The 24,561-nt window shown below is 41.2% G+C and overlaps 1 protein-coding gene across 2 annotated transcripts in view; it reads left to right on the plus strand.

Annotated features, from left to right (window-relative positions):
* CARD14 (caspase recruitment domain family member 14) overlaps positions 1-24,561 on the plus strand; it is a 106,274-nt gene that overhangs the window by 41,654 nt on the left and 40,059 nt on the right. For both annotated transcript variants that reach the window (XM_077251436.1, XM_077251435.1), the window contains exons 5-10: positions 9,294-9,446; positions 16,308-16,421; positions 17,672-17,797; positions 17,980-18,132; positions 20,707-20,841; positions 21,962-22,059. In XM_077251436.1, the coding sequence (XP_077107551.1) occupies positions 9,294-9,446; positions 16,308-16,421; positions 17,672-17,797; positions 17,980-18,132; positions 20,707-20,841; positions 21,962-22,059 (779 nt within the window). The remainder of the gene's footprint in view (positions 1-9,293; positions 9,447-16,307; positions 16,422-17,671; positions 17,798-17,979; positions 18,133-20,706; positions 20,842-21,961; positions 22,060-24,561) is intronic.

The following is a 24,561-nucleotide window of genomic DNA, read 5'->3' on the forward strand; positions in this document are numbered from 1 at the left end:
TATACTGGAGTATCTGAAGAGGAATAACCTCATGACCCAGAATCAGCACGGGTTTACTAGGGACCGTTCATGTCAGACTAATTTGATCAGCTTCTATGAAGAGGTAAGTTCCGGACTGGACCAAGGGAGCCCAGTGGATGTAGTGTATATGGACTTTTCAAAAGCTTTTGATGCGGTGCCACACAAAAGGTTGTTACATAAAATGAGAATAATGGGGATAGGGGAAAATATGTGTAAGTTGATTGAGAGCTGGCTCAGGGATAGGAAACAAAGGGTGGTTATTAATGGAGCACACTCGGACTGGGTCGCGGTTAGCAGTGGGGTACCACAGGGGTCAGTACTGGGCCCTCTTATTTTTAACATATTTATTAATGACCTTGTAGGGGGCATTCAGAGTAGAATTTCAATATTTGCAGATGACACTAAACTCTGCAGGGTAATCAATACTGGGGAGGACAATTTTATATTACAGGATGATTTATGTAAACTAGAAGCTTGGGCTGATAAATGTCAAATGAGCTTTAATGGGGATAAATGTAAGGTCATGCACTTGGGTAGAAGTAATAAGATGTATAACTATGTGCTTAATTCTAAAACTCTGGGCAAAACCGTCAATGGAAAAGACCTGGGTGTATGGGTGGATGACAAACTCATATTCAGTGGCCAGTGTCAGGCAGCTGCTACAAAGGCAAATAAAATAATGGGATGCATTACAAGAGGCATAGATGCTCATGAGGAGAACATAATTTTACCTCTATACAAGTCACTAGTTCGACCACACTTAGAATACTGTGCACAGTTCTGGTCTCCGGTGTATAAGAAAGACATAGCTGAACTGGAGCGGGTGCAGAGAAGAGCGACCAAGGTCATTATAGGACTGGGGGGGTCTGCAATACCAAGATTGGTTATTACACTTGGGGCTATTTAGTTTGGAAAAACGAAGGCTAAGGTGTGATCTTATTTTAATGTATAAATATATGAGGGGACAGTACAAAAGACCTTTCTGATGATCTTTTTAAGCATGGACCTGAGACAGGGACAAGGGGGCATCCTCTACGTCTGGAGGAAAGAAGGTTTAAGCATAATAACAGACGCAGGTTCTTTACTGTAAGAGCAGTGAGACTATAGAACTCTCTGCCGTATGATGTTGTAATGAGTGAATCATTACTAAAATTTAAGAGGGGACTGGATACCTTTCTGGAAAAGTATAATGTTACAGGGTATATACACTAGATTCCTTGATAGGGCGTTGATCCAGGGAACTAGTCTGATTGCCGTATGTGGAGTTGGGAAGGAATTTTTTTCCCCAAGGTGGAGCTTACTCTTTGCCACATGGGTTTTTTTTGCCTTCCTCTGGATCAACATGTTAGGGCATGTTAGGTTAGGCTATGGGTTGAACTAGATGGACTTAAAGTCTTCCTTCAACCTTAATAACTATGTAACTATGTAACTATGAAAAGCAACGGAATTCACGACGGCCACAATCCTATAAAGGCCAATGAACCTAGGGCCCAATTTCCATGAGGGAACTCTCAGCTTAATATTTTTCGAGGACAACCAAACCCAATCACCCACACACAGGTCCGGACCTTCCACACGTCTCCGATCAGCGGCATTCTTATACCTGGAACCCATCCTCTTTAATTTTTCAAGAACCCCTTGCCATACGGACGTGATGGATGAAGAAAACCTCTCCTCTTCAGGAACACCTGAGGAATCCCTCCTATTAAATGAACTAGATTGAAGATGAAAACCATATGCCTCGAAAAACGGGGACTTACCAGTAGACTCATGAGTACGATTGTTTATAGAAAATTCTGTTAACGGTAAGTACTTAACCCAGTCCTCCTGAATGTAACAAATTTGTCACGCCCCCCAGAGAACCTGTCAGGTAACGCAATTTTAGGCTCCAGCGAAGCTTGTGGAGGTGTAGCAACCCCTGCAGTGGCCACTGGAGTGCGCTGCACAACCGCCGAGTGGAGGTCAGCCTCCTCTAGACTGTTGCTGCATTTGTCCAGCTAAAGCAGCAATGGGGTCCATATTGGACCAAGAAAATTTTTATGGTCAGTGATACTGTCACGCCGTATGCGGCGATAAAGGGGCAGGACGACCTACTGGGACCCGCACCTGTCCCTGCCACTATAATTGGGCCCTGGCTTTTCCTTATCTCAGGGGTACCTATGATGGTTAGGAGGCCTGAGCTGCCAGCGTATCCCTGTCTCCTGTGCAGGCCCTATCAGTGGCCCCCTCTCCCCCCAAAGGAGGTGGACTGCACCAGTGTAACAATACAGCATATAACAGGGTATACAGACAAGGTAACTAATAGTCTCAAACTCACCAAATGCTCACACAACCACAGAGGAAACACAGAGAAGGGAAGAGAAGGAATAAACTAGGAAGGAAAACAGGTTTAACATGCAACCAAAACAGCAGACACCAATCTCTGTAAATAAACCTCCAACTCCAACACTACGCTCCTTCTACCTCCAAGCCAGGCAGTAGAACTGATCACTGACCATAGCTGAAGTCAGGACTGGGTCTATATAGAGGATCAGATTAGAAAATCCACTTCAGCTGAGTGACCCAGCTCTCAGCAATAAAGTTAACTCCTGCACTGCTGGCACAAAGCAGCCAGGTCAGAATACAGGTGAAGAGCTTCTGTTCACTGTGTGTGAACGAGGCCCAGAGCGCTGCGGTTCTCTGGAACCTCTCTGTCGCGGTAGCCCCGTGACAACGACTCTCCATAACCTCCTACTCCTCTCTCTTTTCCTCATTCCCCTTCTTAGCTCATCCACGTATGAGAAACTAGACAAAGATTTGTGGGTGCAAGCCTCTGTTGCGCTAGCAACCAGCTCATGCCCCGCCTCCTTGGCCTCCAACTCCTCTTTGTTACCCAATTCGCGCTGAGCAGATGAGGTGACATTGGGATAGGTAGAATCTCCTTTTCTCATGTCTTCCTCCATCTCCACCAGGTCTTCCTCATGATTAATCGTGAGCAGCGACTGTTTAAGTAAGCACAGAAATGGGATCGTCATGCTGATTATGGCATCATTACCATTCACCATCTTTGTGGAGTCTTCAAAATCTTGGAGAACCACACAGACATCAGATATCCATTCTTCAGTTGTTATGTGCAGAGGCTGAGCAGAATAACGATGGGCATGTTGGAGCCGGTATTTCATTGGTATTTGCCTCTGCTGCTCACTTGCCAGTATGTGTAGCATGAAGTTCCATCATATGGGCATGTCGTATACCAGTCAGTAAACTGGCACTTGCATGTGCTGTTGCAGCACTGCCAGAGCGACAGCTGTAGCTGACTTGCGTAACTGGGAGCTGTCGAGGTTTTAAGAAATCATTGAACCACCATGTTGAGCATGTGGGCCAAGTATTTGAGCTTGCCAAGTTTCACAGCCGCCACAAGATTATGGCCATTATCACACACGACCATGCCTGGTTGTAGGTTCAGTGATGAGAGCTATAGATCTGTCTGGTCTGTTATTCCTTTCAATAACTCTGCAGCGGTGTGCAGTTTGTCTCCTAGTTTCCGCAATCTAAAATGTTATATACCTCAAAATGGTACGGATAAAAAATCAAATTCTCAAAAAATAGCAACATGACCCACCAAACCCTCTCCTCCCCTTCCTAAAAAAAAATCCAAAAACTAAATCTGCACTGTGTGTGCCAAACTGTTTTAGGCTACTTTCACACATCAGGTTTTTGCCTATGTGTGGGAACATTAGTGGATGCAGATACAGTGCTGTGTGTGGGAACATTAGTGGGTGCAGGTACAGTGCTGTGTGTGTGAATATTAGTGGGTGCAGGTACAATCCGGCGAGTTTTGAAAAAAACGGTTCCTTTTTTTTCGCCAGATCCGTTTATTTCTCATAGAGTTGTACTAGCGCCGGATTGTGCCTGATGGCCTCACGTTTCATCCGTTTTTTGCTGAATCTGTCAAAAAAGCTGTTTCCGGCAGACGGAGAAAACGTACAGAGGAACATTTTTTCTGTCCGGCAAAAAGACGCCCAGTGACTGACCCGGCGAAAAACATATGAAACTGAGATGTGAAATGATGAATTCGGCCTCCGAAACCGTTTTTTTATGCATTTCTCCATTGATCATGCACATTTTCCGTTCTGGAGTGTCTGTCTCTCTCTCTCTCTCTTCCCTTCCCCCCGGGTTAATAAAAAAAAAACGGATCCAGCAAAATAAAATGGATCCGTTGCATCAGTTTTTCACAATTTACAACTGATCCGTCAAAAAACTGATGTGTGAAAGTAGCCTTAGGCCAGTTTCACACTTGCGTTTAGAGCAGCTGCGGAGGGCTGCGGACTTCCTCCGTGAAGCCCCACCCTCCGCCGCTAGCTCCGCCTACTTCTGCATGCGGCCGGCATGCGGCCTGTGTACCTATATTTAACATTAGGTACGCAGGTCGTGCGGCTGTGTGTGGAGGCTGCCGCATGCGTTGTTTTGACGCTGCAGCGGCCAGCGTAGGACGCAGCCTGTAGCATTTTTTTTTTTTATCCGCAGCTTCAAAACGACGCATGCGGCAGCCTCCGCATACAGCCGCACGACCTGCGTACCTAATGTTAAATATAGGTACACAGGCCGCATGCCGGCTGCATGCAGAAGTAGGCGGAGCTAGCGGCGGAGTGCAGGGCTTCACGGAGGAAGTCCGCAGCCCTCCGCAGCTGCTCCAAACGCAAGTGTGAAACCGGCCTTAGACAGTCTTAATAAAACTTAGGCCAGTCATGTCCACAAATTGCGAATGTGACTAGCTCTGTGTGATAGTCCTCACATCTAGTGAGTGCAGGAGCTGCCTGCTATTTATATGCATGTGCACTGATACAGTTGTTATATTAGGGCGGTGTTTTTTCTGTGAGCAGTTTGTAGCACAAACGAACAGCACACTTATGTAAAAAACAATCATTTGAATGACCCCTAAACCACAGTTAGCATCCTGATCAATAGCATTGCTGTAGAGGGGATAACCCACTGAACAATTTATGGGGCGTGTATATCATGACGAACAAGCTGGTCACAAGGTATTTGTCACTAATCTGGCATATTTGCAATTTTCACTCTGCAATACCTACTGCATGCTTATTTCTGGAAAACACCTAAGGAGTCAAACTATTCACTACATCCGTAGATGAACTCCAAGAGGGGTATAATTTCCAAAATGAGTTACTTGAGGGGGACATTTCTGCCATTCTGACACCTACAAACAATTCCAGGACCAATGTTGTAAAATTCTGCGAAAAACCTGCGGGCTCAAGATGCTTATGAGTGTTAATATGAGTATCTGAGCAAAGAGTCTGAATACTTATGACCATGTGATATTTCAGTTTTTCTTTTTGAATAAATTTGCAAAAATTACTACATTTCTGTTTCTTTTTTTAGACAAGATGAGGTGCAGAGTGTACATTAATGAGAAAAAAAGAACTTTTTTGAATTTACCAAATGGCTGCAATGAAACAAAGTCCACTACTGGGTTTTTGTTGATAATAATCCCAAGATATTTAAATGTACTAACTACTTGTAATCCATATGATATGGGACCAGATAAATTGTTTACTAGTAGCATGACTAAAGACTTGCCTCAGTTTATAGTAAGACAGAAACATTCTCCAAAGTGATTAATCAAATTATTTGCCCTAGAAAGGGATCGCTCCACCTATGACAAAAAAAGGACTAGGTCATCAGCATATACAGTAATTAGGATTCACATTTAAGCCTCCTACACGTTAGAGCACCACTATTCGTTTAAAAAAGTTTCTTGAGTGATATTTTTCCATCATAATCATAATTATGGATGGTCCACTACAGAAGTAATACAGAAGACAGTGCAAAGCCATATGCTCTACATTTTTAACAAATCCAGAAAAAAATTGCACAAAAACTCATATAGTGCTTCTACACTTCCGACCCTTGAAGTGTGTCCAAGCAGCAGTTTTTGATCACGCATGAGGTATTGGCATACTTAGGAGAAAATGAACCCCAAAATTGGTTGTGCAATTATCCCTTGTGAAAATTAAAACTTGAGGTAAATGTAATGTTTCATTCTCACAGCCCAATGTTATAAAATTCATTGAAGCACGCAAAGGGTGCAAGATTCTCATAACAGCCATAAATGAATTGCGTGAGTTATGTAGCTTTTATAAATGGAGGTTTTTCATGTTTTGGTGCAATATTTTGGATATTTACATAAATAAACCCAAATCATAATGACCTAAATTCACAATTAACTTAAAGTGCAATGGAACTGATTAATCAAGACCGGCATTGTTGGTCTTTGATAAGGGGACATGCGGGTGTTAGACACTCTTGATTCATGAAGAGGTGCAAGCCTCTTCATGAATCCAGAGCATCTAACAAGTGGTGTGCAGCTCTGTGTGCCACACCAAAAGTCTTACTCAAGTCAGGGACTGGAGTAGGATTTCTGGCGTAGGGAATGCCATAGCTTGTCATTAATTTGATGAGCTGCAGCGTCACACACCGGCTGCGTTCCCGTACCACTCCAGCTCTGTCCATTTTATGTGAGCTGGTAGAAACTCAGAGTTGTGCCTACATTTTGCAACTTTTCAAAGCTTTTATGCCAGAATTCTGGCGTGAAAGCTTTGATGATTTGGGGCCAATGCGTAATGAAAACATCAATCTTAGAATCATTGAGCTACGCATAAGCATTTCAAAGTTATTACCATAAAAAGTGACAAGTCAGATTTAAAAAAAATTGGCCCTGTCAGGAAGATGAAACATGTCTTCTGTGGGAAGGGGTTGTCCAGGCATGGGACAAAAGTCACATAGAGTGACTATAGACTGCCAAAATATGACACTGTGTTTTGTGCATGATTCACAAGTATTCCTCATGCAAGCAATTTCCAAAATTGCAGTCCCGAGCCAACTAGACTCTTTATGCACCAGAAATACCAGGTAATGGCGACAGTGTGCGCAAGAGACGCTATCATGATTCAGCAACGTGCAGTCACATAGATCAACCGCAGACTTTTGTCCCATGGACAACCACTTTAGGTCTTGTGACAGTGAGACAGTGACATTTTAAAGCCATAGGACAGTCATCATGTGTTAGAACAGGAGGCTCTGTGCATCCGATCAGTGTTGGGGCAAGAGCAGCTGCCAATATAGAATGGCAAAATGCTGCTGACTGACAGTAGTTTCTCCTGGAAGTATTCCTGACTGACAGTAAATTCTTGGCTAGCCCTTAGGAGATATTTTGAATGCGTATGAAAGAAAAAAAGACAAATTTTTGTATATCTTATTTTAAATTGAGATATTTGTACAGGTTGCTACCACTGTACAGTGATTATAAAGTAACAAATATTCAGTATGGCACCGCCTCCTACACACAACCTTAGGGTTTGCTCACACTAGCGTATAGTGTATAGGTCAGGGGGATGAATTTTTCTCACTTGTCATCCGTGTGCAGTCCGTATACAATCCATTTTTTACTCAGCAGATACTGTATTAATCTTTTACAGCACCATTCACAGCTTTACTGATGGTTCGTATAACGTTGGTCCAAGTGTATTACGATTTTTTTATCGTATTACACTCATCCGATTTGTATGCAAGAAGGAACGAGTCCTAAAGGGAATCTGTCAGTAGGATCAGCCTTCTGTCCACATGATCACTCAAGTCATAGGAAGCTGAAAAAAAATGATACCTGAAATTCTCATTTTTCTTATATGTAAATGAGCTGTTGTTTGTATGAAAATCTGCCTCTAGATTACCGTATATACTTGAGTATAAGCCGAGAATTTCAGCCCATTTTTTTAGGCTGAAATTGCCCCTCTCGGCTTATACTCGAGTCATATCCAGGGGTCAGCAGGGGAGGGGGAGCGGCAGCTGTGTAATCATACTCACCTGCTCCTGGTGCGGTCCCTGGTTCCCCAGCGCCGGCAGCTTTTTCCTGTATTGAGCGGTCACATGGTACCGCTCATTACAGTAATGAATATAGACCCCACTCCACTCCCATAGGGGTGGAGCCGCATATTCATTACTGTAAAGTGCGGTACCATGTGACTGCTCAATACAGGAAGAAGCTGCCACGCCGGAGAAGCAGGGACCGCGCCAGGAGCAGGTGAGTATAAGCAGTGTGCGATATTCACCTGCTCCCCATTCCACCGTCGCCGGCCGCCGCTGCGTCTTCTGCATCCTCTGCACTGACGCTCAGGTCAGAGGGCACGGTGACGCGATTAATGCGCGCCACCCTCTGCCTGAACAGTCAGTGCAGAGGACGGGGAAGACACAGTGGGAGTCGGCGCTGGAACACGGAGCAGGTGAATATAGCAAGTGCCGGGGGCCTGAGCGATGAGAATATGTGATTTTTTTTTTTTATCGCAGCAACAGCATATGGGGCAAATGTCTGTATGGAGCATCTTATGGGGCATAATCAGCATTTATGGAGCATTACATGTGGCAAATGACTGTATGGAGCATCTTATGGGGCCATAATCAGCATTTGTGCAGCATTATATGGGGCAAATGTCTGTATGGAGCATCTTATGTGGTCATAATCCGCATTTGTGGAGCATTATATGGGGCAAATGTCTGTATGGAGCATCTTATGGGGCCATAATCAGCATTTGTGCAGCATTATATGGGAGGCATATAAGGCCATCTTATTGGGCCCATCATAAACTGTATGGAGCATTATATGGGGCGTATTTTGTATGGCGCATTATATGGGGCCTATTTTGTATGGAGCATCTTATGGGGCCCATCATGAACTGTATGGAGCATTATATGGGGCTCCTGATTCAATATGGATATTCAAAACACTTACCGGTAACCTACTGATGTCTCAATTAATTTTACTTTTATTGGTATCTATTTTTATTTTTGACATTTACCGGTAGCTGCTGCATTTTCCACCCTAGGCTTATACTCGAGTCATTAAGTTTTCCCAGTTTTTTGAGGAAAAATTAGGGGTCTCGGCTTATACTCGGGTCGGCTTATACTCGAGTATATACGGGTATTTTAAATCAAAGTGGGCCCTATCAGTGTGATGTGTAATGGCCACACTCTTCTCTCCTGATCTCACTGCAGAGCTGTGTGTGATTATGCCCTACACATCAGCAGCTTCCATCTCACAGGCAGCAGTGTTGCAATACAGCAGAGCTGTGAGAACTGCAGCTGCTAATATGTTTGCTATAATACAAAGTTCAGTTCTGCTGTACTGTGTTAGTTACATGTCTCACACTGGTAACTGATGTACTACATTTCCCTATATCTGTATATGAATAGTAAATCTAGTATTAAATCTTTTTCTATAGTTCTATTCTGTGAAAGAGGAGCTACATAGAGTGAGAATGGAGCTACAATTAGCCCAAAGCTGGACAACCCGAGACCAGTGTGAAGAAGAGTTGCAAGTTCTTCAAAAAGAAAACAAGACACTAAAAGAGAACTTGGAAAGACAGACTAGATTGGTGAGAAACTAATTATAAGTTCTGTACATTAGAATTATGAACAGTATCATATTTTTTGGCCTAAAGACACTTTGTTTATCAGAATAAACACTTCAAAGAATGCCAATGGTTTAGAGTACATCCCTACGATCAGGAAGAACAGTGTTTTAGACATAGCTCACCTGTGCTGCATCCAAAACGCTGCATTCTACATTACAAGCACAGTGGATGGGGTTTATAGAAATCCCACGTCCATTGCGCATCTTTTCATAATCAATACTTTCTCTAAGTAGATGAAGATTGCCACTTAGAATTCCTATTCAAAATAATAATAAACATGTCACTTGCCAATGCCATGAGCAATGAGAAAAGAGAGTGATTTAATTGTACTTGAATGCAATCATGTTTCGATCCTAGTAGTTTAACCTCTTAGATGCCATTGTTAATAGGAACTTTGACATGTAAGGTGTTTGACAGATAATCAGGGTTAGCTAACAGGTTATGTTAGGGCAGATCTATCTCCAGCTTAAACGTTTCTGGAATTCAGTTTACAGCCATTGACAATGAGAAATACACAACAATCTCCAAACTTTTTCTCACTGTTCATTGAGAACTTACGCATACCGTCCACACATTTAGGCGATTCATTCATGAAGGCAGACAGCAGAATTCATAGCTGCATTGTCAGTTGTTTGTTCCAGTGATCTAGAATGCGGTCACACCCTATGAAATCTTTCAGGCCGTAAGACGTTAACCCCTTCTTTACCATTTTCCCTTCTTTTTCTTCCTGCCTGTCAAATAACTCTGTGCCTTCCAAATGAATAAAGTTAGCTAATTAATTATACTGTAGGTATCAGCAAACATATTTTTCCCTGTCTTAACTTCGGATACCACCACAAATGCAGTTGGTGACATTTCACGGATTGGTTCACTGCAACTTTGACATTTGTTGGTAAAACGTGGTTGAGATGCTGATATAGTGTTGGTCAGCGAGTTATGAGGCATAAAAAGGACAGGAGAGTTTCATTCTTCGCTGGAATGGAAAATACAGTATTAAACTTCTGTTTTGCCCAAGCAATTACTCAAATTATTATTATACTTGTATAATAGTATTATAACATAGTTAATCCTGTAGCCAGTACTGATGAGCAAGTATACTCGTTGCTCGTTTTTTCCCGAGCACGCTTGGGTGATCTTCAAGTATTTGTTAGTGTTCGGAGATTTAGTTTTTGTGAGGATTAGACGTCAAATCTATGAGGTGGACCCACTGGACCGTGACAACGAACCCCCCACGGGCGAGCTGACCAAGTGCACCACCCCCTATACAGGGAGCGTTAGGGGCAGGCCCGAGGGAGACTATCACCACGGCAGCTGGTAGAAAGGACTGATGGGTAGACAGAAACGGGGAGAGCGTGGGATAGCGGAGAGGATGGAGGAGACGAACAAGAGGACTAACCACGAGAGCAAGGACCGGAGGAGGGACACGGAAGACAGGCTGGAGACTGGAACACGGATAGGAGAACGCCGGAGAACATACTGGCAGGCAGGCAGGGAAACTGGAACGCAGGCTGGAAGGAAGACACAGGAGGAAATGCTGGCAGGAACACAGGAAAACAGGAACTAGGAGGAAACAAGGAGAAGACCCAGATTAGATACGGAAGTGAGCGGTGAGCAACCAGACAGGGTAGAACACCGAGCAGCCGGAATCACTTGACGGAGGCAAATGACAATCAGGCACCGCCGATAGGAAGAGGCGGCCTGATAAGGAGAGTACAGGCATACCTTCCGGGTCAGAGTGCACAAGGCGGCGCAGAGGACACGGCCAGGCTTCAATGAAAGCGGTGTGCGCGTGCGCCGAGGAATCCAGAACGCGCGCGCACCCGAGGAGGAGTGGGAGCCGAGCGCGCAGGGAGCGAAGACCGGAAGCAAGCAGGGACGCGCTGGGATGCCGCAACGAGGTGAGTATGAGGTACATGCGGCGAGGAAGGCGGGACTGTGACAGTTTTCATCTCTGCAGCTGAATGATTTACGGCTGCTAGCCAGCCTGAGTACATGTGCAGGTTGCCTGGTTGCTAGGGAATCCCCACATGTAATCAAGCTGGCTAGTAGTCGCAAATCATGCAGCTGCTGCAAGGAAAACTAAATCTCCGAGCAGTCATGAAGACTCGGAGACCACCCGAGCGTGCTCGGGAAAACCAGAGCAACGAGTATACTCGCATATCACTAGCAGCCAGCACTTGTACTCACCATTGTAAAAATCTCTTAATACCAACCATTTAGGCTCTAAGCCCCTTAATGACCCCGATACGTCTTTTAACTGACCTGAGATATAAGAGAACAGCATCCCCATACAGGTGACAATCCAGCAGTTGTCGGCTGGACACTATAGCTGACAATTCGCTGTATCAGCCACGATCAGTGTTGGCACCATCCATATCTGTTTAACCCCTTAGGTGCTGCTGTCAATAATGACTATATCATATAAATGTTTAAAAGAGTGTGGGGGCTTCTTCTTTATCCCTATCGGCACCCTGAGATCATGATTGTGTGGCCCTGGTGTTTGTTATGGCAATTCACTAGCAAATAGCGGCCTTAGAGCCTGCAGGTTACACTGACCTGTTTAAAAGTCAGCAATATTTAAATGCTAAAAATCAAGTTTTTCATTCCTATCATGTCACACTGTATTAATTCCTCAAAAGCACCTGAAGGGTTAATAAACTACGAGACAGCAATTTTCAGTATGTCAGGGGGTGCTGTTTTTAAAATGGCATCAGTTTTGGCGGGTTCCATTATATAGGACCCACAAAGTCACTTCACACCTGGATAGGCCCCTAAAAAAATAAATTTGTAAATTTCCTTGAAAAAATGAACAATTACTGCTTTATTTGTAAACCTCCTAAAATGCTAACAAAATAAAATAACATTTGACAAATGGTGCTGATGTAAAGCCAACATGGGGGAAATATTATTTATTAATGTTTTGCTATGGTATGACTATCTGAATTAAAGAGATAATCAAAGTTTGAAAATTGCAAATTTTTTTTACATTTTTGTCAAATTTCCGATATTTTTTTATAAATAAACACAAAACTTATCGACCTAAATTTACCATTATCATAAAGTATAATGTGTCACGAAAAAAACAATCTCAAAATCAGTGGAATTTGCCAAAGCGTTCCAGAGTTATTACCACATAAAGTGACACTGGTGAGATTTTTAAAATTTGGCTCTGTCACTAAGGGGTTAAACCTGCTAGTTGTATATAGCCAGGATAGCCAACTGAGACATTCATATATATCATGATTTACTTGCATAAGCCCAGACGGGACAATATAGTGGCAGAAAACTGGCACTATTATTTGACACATTTCTACTTGTGAATCATGCAAATTGTCTCTTGAGAGAGTAATTTGCATATTCAATTTCCCAGAGGAGTATGCATGGCTTATAAGTCTCCTCGCACTGACATGCCAGGCTTGGCTTGTCACTCTGCACAAGGAGAAATGTTACCCTTTAAACTACTTGTGAAGCAGAGAGTTATCATTCCTATTCTCCGATAGTCAGGGGCATCCAGAGATTTCCAATTGGTCAAACCCACTGCAGTTCCCCGGGTTGGTTTTTACTTTCCGTATCAAAAAGACTATATCATAGTCCTGAATGCAACTTATTCACTAACTGAAAACAAAACAACTCTTCCTCAAAAAGAAATAAAATAATGTTGTTCATTTAAAGGGCCACTGTCACCCCCCTCCAGCAGTTATAAACTAAAAGAGCCACCTTGTGCAGCAGTAATGCTGCATTCTAACAAAGTGGCTCTTTTAGTTTTAGGTTCAAGTATACCCCAAAAAAAGCGATTTGATACTTAGCCACCATTGCTGTCTCTAGCCAAGGAGGCAGCTCCTCACTCCCCAGCTCGAAACGCTCCTCTGCCGTCACTCACATCTTCTTGGTCTTTCTGCGCCGCCCCCTCAGTGCTGTTTATGTTTTCAAACCGGCGCCTGCGCTGTGTAGTACTGTTCTGCGCAGGCGCAGTAAGCTCTGGCCGTCTGCCGTCCAAGCCAGGCTTGCACACTGCGCCTGCGCGGCATTGCGGCCACCCACCTTTGGAATCCCAGCCCCGCACTGTGTTATGCATTATGCACAGTGCGGGGCTGGGATTCCTTGGCATGCGCACGGCGTGTTTCACCCTGTCAGCCCGGTCCCCCGCCTTACTGCGCCTGCGCAGAACAGTACTACACAGCGCAGGCGCCGGTTTGAAAACGTAAACAGCGCTGAGGGGGCGGCGCAGAAAGACCAAGAAGATGTGAGTGACGGCAGAGGAGCGTTTCGAGCTGGGGAGTGAGGACCCGCCTACCTGGCTAGAGACAGCAATGGTGGCTAAGTATCAAATCGCTTTTTTGGGGGTATACTTGAACCTAAAACTAAAAGAGCCACCTTGTTAGAATGCAGCATTACTGCTGCACAAGGTGGCTCTTTTAGTTTATAACGGCTGGAGGGGGGTGACAGTGGCCCTTTAAATGTATATTTCTATTTAAAAATAACAAAATCACATCACAATTACTTATACCACATACACATGGCAGAAAAAAAGGAAAATAATTAGCTATTCTTAACCCAGCCAACCCCACTCCACCTGCCAAGAAATGTTATAAAGTATAACCAATAAATGGTGTGTCCTCAAAATGGTGCTAATAAAAACTACAACCCATCCCAAAAATAATACAATTCTTAATTGCGCAAATGTGATAAAACATTAAACACATTACAATATTTTATAGTTTATCTTGCAGGATATAACAGGGAGAATTATCTTTATTTTTATTCTTTTCTTCCAAAAGATGAATTTTCAAAAAAACCCTTCCATTGGCCCCGCATCTTATGTTTATGTAAAAATGGACCTCCTTAGTTGATTGAGCCCCATAGCAGCTTGCTATTACTGCTGCACTGGTAGTTATAACCATTAGTACGGTATATTAGCAAATTTATTAACAACTCTGCCTATATCAGTTACAGTACTATTTCTATCTTCTTAGTTTTGCCTTCTTGTGCTGATTTCTTTATTATTGTGTATTTTAGTCAATTTAATAACCTTTTTAAAGATTTTATTGAAGGGGCTCTATGCATTATTAGTTATTCCCGATGAAATGGAAACCTTACTGATTGCTGTTGTTTGGATGGCTATAAAATCCCCCCCTGAACTCAATAAGGGGCTCCATCTGAATGAAACTATGTTCACATGTCCGGTAATCATCAGCTAAAACAGATCCAGCAGCAATCTGTTAACAATCTTTTTTGTCTAGCTAAAACAGAAATGATTCCAACTGGATCCGGAGTTTTTTGCCATTAAAGTCTATGGGAAGTTGATCAGTTTATTGTCATGAAAAGGATTCATATTTTGCTCACTGGAGCAGTTTCAAATGGAACAAAACTGATGGCTATTTAACTAATCAGTCTCCCATATACTTCTATGAATTCATTGGAAATCAGTTTTTTTTTAGTTGGACAAACAAGTTATTAACAAATGGCTGCTGGATCCATTCTAAATGATGATTACTGGACATGTGAAAGTAGCGTTAAACAGCATCTGCATCTCCAACCAATTCATTGTTTATGGGATTGCCGGTGATAGCCGAGTACAGACTTGAAGAAAAATTTAACAAAGTACATCATCTGTAATCTTCCTTCATCCTTGACATTCAGGTGTAAGGCCTGCCATGCACATTAAATGGTTGCTGGACTAAAAGTGGTTCAGCCGATAGCTCAACGAGCAGCCATCTTACCTGTCTCTTCCATACACCGAAGAGCTCATCCATCCGAGTGCTCCTGTGCTCTCCATGATTTTGGAGACAGCTTAGGTCTGAGAGACAATATGATCATCAATCCGAAATCAGCATGTCAGATTGATACCTCCGGCGCTCCCATACACGTTAATGAAATCTTTTAGCCTGATGTTGCTGTGATTAGCCTAATATTGTTTGACCTCTAGTCTACGCAACACAATCCCCGCAGACTGTGTCTAATTATGAGAGATGAGCAAATTGGTTTGGTGGAAATAAAATTTATTTTGAATTGGTAGGAATTTGGTAAACCTGGTGAATCTGAACAATTTGTGATTCTCTTAGCTCTAACTGACAAAAATGGTTGCCTCCATTTTACACATTACAGAAGATTTAATCAGCCGGAGAAAGCTCACATGACCGCGAGCACAGCCGGGCTGTCTTCCCCATTGTGCCTAGCAGTGATCACATAGCATAGCAAATCCTATTTATTGCTTTATTTTCTTCTGCTAGTTTGATCCTGTTGATATAAGAGTTAGGGTATGTGCACATGACACCTTTTCCAGGCGAATTCCACCCGAATCCTTGCCAAAAGCGCTAAAAAAACCACCATAAAAAATGAACATATACACAGTAGTGTCAAAACAACTTGCTTTCCATATATTTTGGCTTTTGTATCTTCTTCTAAGCATTTCAGGCTTCAAAAACTGTGAAGCAGCTAAAGAAGTGACCAGTCTATTCTTTTGGCGACTCAAAAGAGACGTTTAAGGGAAAACATAACCGGCGTTTTCCTGTACCGTCTTCTGCATAAACAATGTGGGTATGCCGGTGTCTAAAAGACATTATGCGTATATATATACCCTAAAGGTAAGTTGACAAATACTGTTTTTCTTATTTTTTGCTGTGATTAAAAAAAATAAATAGCCTGAAATGTTACTATAAACATGCATGCATTCAGTCGGGAAGAAAAAGCATAAAAGTTACAACATTTTAAACATATGGTTAAAAATACCATACAAAATAGTCATTATTTAAGTAGTAAAAGTAACATGAAAATGCTTTTTTTCTAAATTCCCTATTTCTTTGCTGATTATTTTGCATTAAGGTGGACGGACAAAAACCGTCTTCAGATGAGACATTACCAGATTCAGAAGTTTTAATGGCTCAGCTAAGGACAGCCCGAAAGAAAATTGCCACTGTTGAGGCATCTGAAAAACTGGTATGTGTATTTATTTTTTCATTCTTTAATACAACTTTCCAGCCCAGAGAATAATTTTATCTCTACATTACTAATCCATAGACACCCCACCGGGTGCACTGATTTTCATCCCCACTGCTGCAGTTCCCAATTGCTCATGCTACTTCCTGTGTCCAAAATGTCTTCTGCTGTCACATGGGAAGCACAGTGGAAAGCCTGAATGTTGATTTCCTGAAATTCTTATTGACAAAAGTATGTTGCCCTATGTTATTGGTAGACTCATGCACTTTGACATAAGTAGTGGAGATACGTGCCTACATATTCTGGGGTTTCAGCATTTTCACTGAAACAAATTTTATGCTCTTGGACTTCACATGCTAATAAGGGCATAACTCAATGCTTGTAGGTGATCTAGCAGTCACTACAACAAAACATGTTGAGTGTTTTGCCTTTCTTTTTTAAATCCTTTATATACAGCTCTGGCAAAAATTAAGAGACCACTGCAAAATGTTCAGTTTGTCTGATTTTTCTCTTTATAGGTATATTTTTGAGTAAAATGTATATTGTTCTTTTATTCTATAGACTTCTGACAACATGTATCTGAATTTCCAAGCAATAAATTTTGTATTTTTTTCTGAAAAGAAGTGGTCAAAATTAAAAAAAAACCCAGTGCTTTCAGACCTCAAATAATGCAAAGAAAACAAGTAAAAAAAACATTTAGAAACAACAATACTAATGTTTTAACTCAGGAAGAATTCAGAAATCAATATTTTGTGGAATAACCATGATTTTTAATCACAGCTTTCATGCGTCTTGGTATGCTTTCCACCAGTCTTTCACACTGCTTCTGGCGCAAAAATGTAAGCAGTTCTTCTTTGTTTTTTTACTTGTGACTATCCATCATCCTCCTGATTACATTCCAGAGGTTTTCAATGGGGTTCAGGTTTGGAGATTGGGCTGCCCATGACCCATACTGTAATATCTGTTCTAAAGGTCACATGGAACTAACCAAATTGCTTTTTAAGTTGCACTTTCTCATTCAAATGTCCATATTTTGGTTAGTATTTTTCAACACCATACAGTATAAGCAGTTGGCGTACTTATTTTTTCACATAATTTACACATGATAACTCTACAAGAAAATTTCTTATCCATCTTGGTCCTAGATCATGATAGTGAATTTTTCTCAGTATTACGAGAGAAGTATTATGAGAGAACTAATGGTTTGGATTGTCCAAGTGATAATATCATGGAAATTGTATTTTTTTTAGTGGAAAGAGGAAAAAGAGACGATGCTGCAAAACTATCGACATTTACAGGATAATAATGACATTTTGAAGAAAAAAACTGAAGCTTTCCATGATCAAGTGTCTGAACTCCAGAAGGAGCGTGACCAGGTAGCACAATGTAAAAAAGATCTACTCTACAAAGTTATCTGACCTTTAAATTAAAAATACAGCCGAAAAAAATAGTACCATTTAAATGGTACCATACTTCCTTTGGATCAACTTTGAAGCAACTACTATTCTGGCTAGGTGGGTTCTGTTGGTAAACTTTCTTTGCACTCTTTCATTTGCAGGCATACAGAGCTAGAGACATGGTACAAGCTGAGATTTCGCAATTTTTGAATGAGAAGGATTCACTAAGAGAACAAGTTATGCATCTTACTGAATCTAATTCAGAACTCAAACAGGAGATTCGAAGTTTGGAGGCAAGTCTACAGATCTGGATGGTAAGATGAGATTTGGTCATGCAAAGCGGGTCCGTTTTTTATGCGTGGCTTTTTGATCTCAATCACTACTTCACATCTGAGAGTAGCACAGTGACTGACACAGATAGGGTTACATTTAAACAGGTTTACTCAAGGTGATGCAGGCAATCATAACAGTTGCACTTTCAATAGAAGAATTCAATAAACAGTTTAAGAACAAAACAAACAAAGGATGATTAGCCCCTTAACGACCACCGATACACCTTTTAACATCAGCAATTAAGGGTACTTATTCCTCAGCACCGCTTTTTATCGGCGCTGAGAAATTAGGTTATAGCGTCCCCCAGCGTCGGAAATTCTCTGTGTTCTGGGACATGATTTGGATCGATTTTTACCGAACCCAGTTTTGCGATCACCGTTATTCAAGGAATAACGGCGACCGCAAAAAAAAGTCTGATTTCCCAATTAATTTATCTCTCCTCTGATATGATCTAGCACATCAAAGAGAGAAATTGGGTCCCCCAAACCCCCCGCGTACCTCCGGTGTCCATGGACCCTCCTGCATCACCTGGTCCTGTCTCCAGGAAGAAAATGGCGAGCGCATGCGCAGTGCGCCCGCTGAGATCTGCTGGTTCATTTTGAACACTCTGATAGACCCTATCACAATGATCAAAATAAAAAAAATGTAAATCAAACCCCTTTTTATGACCCCCTTAGTTAGGTAAAAATAATAAAATAAAGTATTTATTTTCATTTTCCCATTAGGGTTAGGGTGGGGCTAGGGTTAGGGTTGGGGCTAGAGCTAGGGTTAGGGTTGGGTTAGAGTTAGAGTTGGGCTATGGTTAAGGTTGGGCTAGGGTTAGGGTTGGGGCTAGAGCTAGGGTTACGATTGGGGCTAGGGTTAGGGTTGGGGCTAGGGTTGGGGTTATGTTTAGGGTTGTGTTGGAGTTAGGGTTATGATTAGGGTTATGGTTGTGGTTATGGTTGGGATTACGGTTAGGGTTAGGGATATGTTGGGGTTAGGGTTGTGGCTAGGGTTATGGTTGGTATTAGGGTTACGGGTGTGTTGGGGATAGGTATGGAGTTAGAATTGGGGGGTTTCCACTGTTTAGGTACATCAGGGGGTCTCCAAATGCGACATGGCACCCTCCATTGATTCCAGCCAATTTTGTCATACAAAAAGTCAAACAGTGCTCCCTCTGTTCTGAGCCCTGCCATGAACCCAAACAATGGCTTTCCCCCACATACGGAGTATCAGCGTACTCAGTAGAAATTGCACAACAAGTTTTGTGGTCAATTTTCTCCTGATACCCTTGTTAAAATAAAAAAAAATTGGTTCCAAAGTAAATTTTTTGTGAAAAACTTAAAATGTTCATCTTTTCCTTCCACATTACTTTAGTTCTTGTGAAGCACCTGAAGGGTTTATTAAACCTTGAGGGGTGCAGTTTTGAATGGTGTCACTTTTGGGTATTTTCTATCATATTGACCCCCAAACTCTCTTCAAATGTGAGGTGGTCCCTAAAAAAATGGTTTTATAAATTTTGTTGGAAAAATGATAAATCGCTGGTCAACTTTTAACCCTTTTAACGTCCTAACAAAAAAATTACATTTCCAAAATTGTGCTGATGTAAAGTAGACATGTGTGAAATGTTATTTATTAACTATTTTGTGTGACAGCACTCTCTGATTTAAGGGTACAAAAATTAAGTTTGAAAATTGCAAACTTTCCGATGTTATTACTCAAGGTCTTTTTATGGTTGACTCAGGCATCCATATGTGCCTGAGTATTCAGGAAGCATAGGTCCTACTATGTACCACATGTTTCTCAGGAGTTAGATTCATCATTCATTTTACTTACCTCCAGCCAGTTGCCTAGTTTTCTTTTCTACAAACTCTTGCCTGTTTTCCAGCAACCACCAGTATTTCTGATCTCAGACCAGTGAATCCTCTCTCAGCTCTACTGTTTCAAACTAAAAGTAAATTGTTCATTTCTGCTATCAAAGTACTTGTTAGCTCATGCGCACTATTAACCATATCCATTCTACAACTTCTTGTTTGCATACGTCTCTGCTATTAACCATATCTCTGCTGCACGTTCCAGACTGCATGTAATTCACCACTGTTCCTGTATGTGACTGTCCATCAGCATCTAGTACTTTTAGCTTCTTTTGCCCATTTACTGTCCTTCATACCCTGCTATCCTGATCTTCACTGATCCATGTGCTGTCTTTTTCTGTTGCATCAAATGTGCTGGTCCATCCTGCTTACCCAGAGCTACGGCTTATAGATGCCACCTTGCCAGGTGAGTCCATAGCACATAGCAGTATTCAGTTACGTAGCAACCACTATGTTGCCGGAGGCTGGTAGTAGGGTTAACTTTGGTATTCCCTGGTGAATATATGTATGTCACAGCAATATTTGATTCTTTTGAGATGTATTTACATGGGTGCAAGTAGGGCCCACTGATTTGTATATACAGGCATCGTGTTTATAGAGTGGAACTAAATTCTGGACTTTATACAGCTTGCTGTGCATTAAGCAGATAATTATAAGATTTAGCCTAAATATTTCTTACTCTCTGCCTTTCTCTGACAGATGAGGAAAGACTATGAAGAATCCGCAGAGCAAATATACAGCTGTCAGAAGTTTAAACATCAAAGGCTTGTGCGTATGGATGCAATTTGTCCTTCTGATGATGGTGACAAGGGGTCCTATTGCAGCACATCTGAGGTTTGTTAAATCATTTTGCAATGTAGTTAATGTTTAATTTACCATATATTATCTTTTCAACAGATTAAAGTTTGCTGCAGTATGCAATTCATATCATAAATAACGTTGAGATGCTATTCGGCAGCAGAATAACTTCCCTAGTGAATAATCAATGCCATTTAATCAACAATCATATGCATTGTTACTCCTCATTATCATGTTCATCATGTGCACCATAGAATGTCAGCTCTTGACAATTCATTAAAAAGTAGGGGAAAGTATCCAAAAGTGGCTGTCCTGCTGCTCTACAATATGAGCCGGACTAAAGAGAGAAGGGTGGGGAATGTATTTTTTACCTTTCTAGACTATTCATTTGTTTGGGTAGGGCTTTCTGCTTCTAAAAATGGGTTATGTATAACATATCTGCCTGTGTGTACTAGTATTAGTGCATTAATATTCATCCCCTTTGCACAATAACGTGACAGTCAGAACATAATATGGAAATAATCTTAATAATAAGACCAGCCACCTCATTAGCTGCTTTTATAATTCCTTTCAGTGCTCACCATTAAATGGATCACTGGCTGTGACAGCCATATATTGACTGTGTCCATAGGTACTACATAGGATTCCCAGGACGTCAGGAATCCTTCACCTAATCGTGCACTCATGGATTATAATGGCAGGGAATCATCCCAGTAAATCAATTACAGAAATGGTAAACTTGTCTGAGCAGTTAATAGGGGATGGTGGAATATGGGTGCGTCTGAGTAGTCAACAGTCACAGACGGAAAAACAAGAGAAAGATGTAGTACCATCAGATATTTACCTTTGATACCTTAAAGACCCAGCATGTTAACCATTTGTACTTCACGTGTTATTTTAACCCCTTGGAAACTTGGGCTTAAGCTGAATTTAGACTGAACAATCTTTTCTAAGATATGAACGCATCAAGAATCATATATTGTTATAAGATTGAAAAATGTGTTAGTAATCAATCAGCGTAGGGTATTATCATTAAGGCGGATCACTTAAATATGATAAATATGTATAAATATAGTGAAAGACTAGCAACGGTAAATTCCATTTTGACTTGCACTTGGTCATGTCATCTAAGCTTCTTTTTATCATTCTATTTTAGTCTTGGCAGGACCTAGGTTGTCAGACAAACAGTGACATTGGTGGCCGTATTTCTTGCAGTACCCTTCATGATGATTATCTTAATGATCTTTCTAAAAGGTTAGTGGCGCAAACGCATGTAGAAGCAAATGTTACCATTTTTGCCATATCAGAATTAGAATGTAATTAATAATATGAGTGATAATAAAAAGAAAAAGAACCTACCATAATAATTGTCATCTAATATGTAGAGTGAGGCAGCACACCCAGTGAAATAAACCTTTCATTTACCCATGGGATGTTTCAGCTCCAATAAGCTTGTCTCAAGATGCTATTAGTTACTTTTGAGAATGATTGTAGACATTTTGGCTCACTGCAGACAGTTCAGAATGGAGAGTTCCCTGCTGGAGCCGTGACTTACATCCATTCACAGAACAGTAAAAAGTGGGAAGACATTGATCTGCTAGTGAACCCCAGTGATCCTGAGAAAGGGACTCTGGATCCTGAGAATGTAGATCTGAAGAACCTTGTCTTGAGTGGAGGACAGATGTGTATGCTCAGCCTCTGCTCTATTCATTGTCTATGGGAGTGATGGAAATAGTCCTGTGCTATATTCAACTTTCTCCGGCAGTCCCCCAGACAATGGATGGAGTGAAAGTCGAGCAGACTGCTGCTCCGTTCATAAGGGATTCTACACCCATTCTTGGGATAACGAGCCCTTTTCTTGGGATCGATGGGCATCTCAGTGGTGGAATCCCCTAACGTCCAGTAAGTTATTTTATGAATAAGGGACAACTTTCTGCAAACTCTACAAACCTACAGTGGCATGTAAAAGTTTGGGCACCCCTGATCAAAATTACTGATATTGTGAACAGTTAAGCAAGTTGAAGATGGAATGATCTCTAAAAGGCCTAAAGTTAAAGATTACACATTTTCTTTGCATTTTAGACTAAAAAATATATTTTCTTATTGGACTGATACAAAAGTTTGGGCAACCTTCATGGTTTGTACCTAGTAGCACCCTCTTTTGCAAGTATCACAGCTTGCAAATGCTTTCTGTTGCCAGACAAGTCTTTCCATTCTTGTTTGAGGGATTTTCATCCATTCTCCCTTGTAATATTCTTCTAGTTCTGTGAGAATCCTGAGAAGTCTTGCATGCACTGCTGTTTTAAGGTTTAGCCACAGATTTTCAATGATGCTCAGATCAGGGGACTGTGAGGGCCACTGTAAAACCTTCAGCTTGCACCTTTTGAGGTAGTCTATCACGGATTTTGAAATGTGTTTAGGATCATTATCTATTTATAGAAGCCATTTTCTTTTCAACTTCAGCTTTTTTACAGGTGATGATATGTTTGCATCAAGAATTTGTTGAAATTTATTTGAATCCATTCTTCCCCCTACCCATGAAATGGTCCCTGTGCCATTGGATGCAGCACCACCCCAAAGCATGATTGATCAACTCCCATGCTTAATGGTTGGTGAGATGTTCTTTTTCTGAAATTCCGTGCCCTTTTTTTCTCCACACATACCTTTGATCATTGTGGCCAAAGAGTTCTATGTTAACCTCATTGGTCCACAGGATTTGTTTCCAAAATGCATCAGGCTTGTTTAGATGTTCTTTTGCATACTTCTGACATTGAATTTTATAATGAGGACAAAGGTGGGGATTTCTTCTGATGACTATTCCATGCAGGCCATTTTTGTGCAGGTGTCTCTGAAAAGTAGAGCAATGTACCACAACTCCTACTGCTAAATCTTTTTAAATGTATCTTGCAGTCAAGCAGGGGTTTTGATTTGCATTTCTAGCAATCCTATGAGCATCTCTCATAGAAATTTTGCGTGATCTTTCTGCAGTTTCCTTGCACAAGGTTAGAAGAGGCTGTTTTTTATAAAGCTGGGAAATTTTCATCGCCTCGCCTTTCCTAACGATGATAGTGAACAAGCCATAACACTAACAGGCTAATTAAGGTCTGAAACCTTGGCAAAGGCTATCTGAGGAAATAAATCTCCAGCAGTGCCCAAACTTGTGTATCAGCCCATTTTCTTTTTTGTAATTTTTAAAATGTAAAAAATGACACTATATATACTGTATGTTAATTCATAGTTTGGATGCCTTCAGTGTGAATGTACAATTTTTATTGTCATGAAAATACAGAAAAATCTTTAAATGAGAAGGTGTGTCCAAACTTTTGGTCTGTACTGTATATTTCCTTTTTTTGCCTAAAATACAAAGGAAATGTGTCCGTGTATCAGTCTGTCATTGTTAATTTTGTTTACTGTAAGTGATATTTGTATTTTGATGTAACCCCGTCTCATGTACAGCACCATGGAATTAATGATGCTATATAAATAAATAATAATAATAATAAATCTTAGATTTTATCCCTTTTTAGAGATCATTTCACCTTCTACTTGCTTAACTAGTCACAATAACAGTAATTGTGACCTGGGGTACCCAAACTTTTATACAGTATGTCACTGTATGTGTGCTAATGCAGCCTCAATACAGCTAGTTATAAGTTGGATTTCCACACATGGATTTTCAAGTATATAATGAGATAAGTCTCGGTAAAAAAAAATATGCCCAATTTTTTTAAGTTTTTTTTTTCAGTTTTAGGCTAG

This window comes from Ranitomeya variabilis, chromosome 4 (assembly GCF_051348905.1).
Source record: "Ranitomeya variabilis isolate aRanVar5 chromosome 4, aRanVar5.hap1, whole genome shotgun sequence".
NCBI lineage: Eukaryota > Metazoa > Chordata > Amphibia > Anura > Dendrobatidae > Ranitomeya > Ranitomeya variabilis.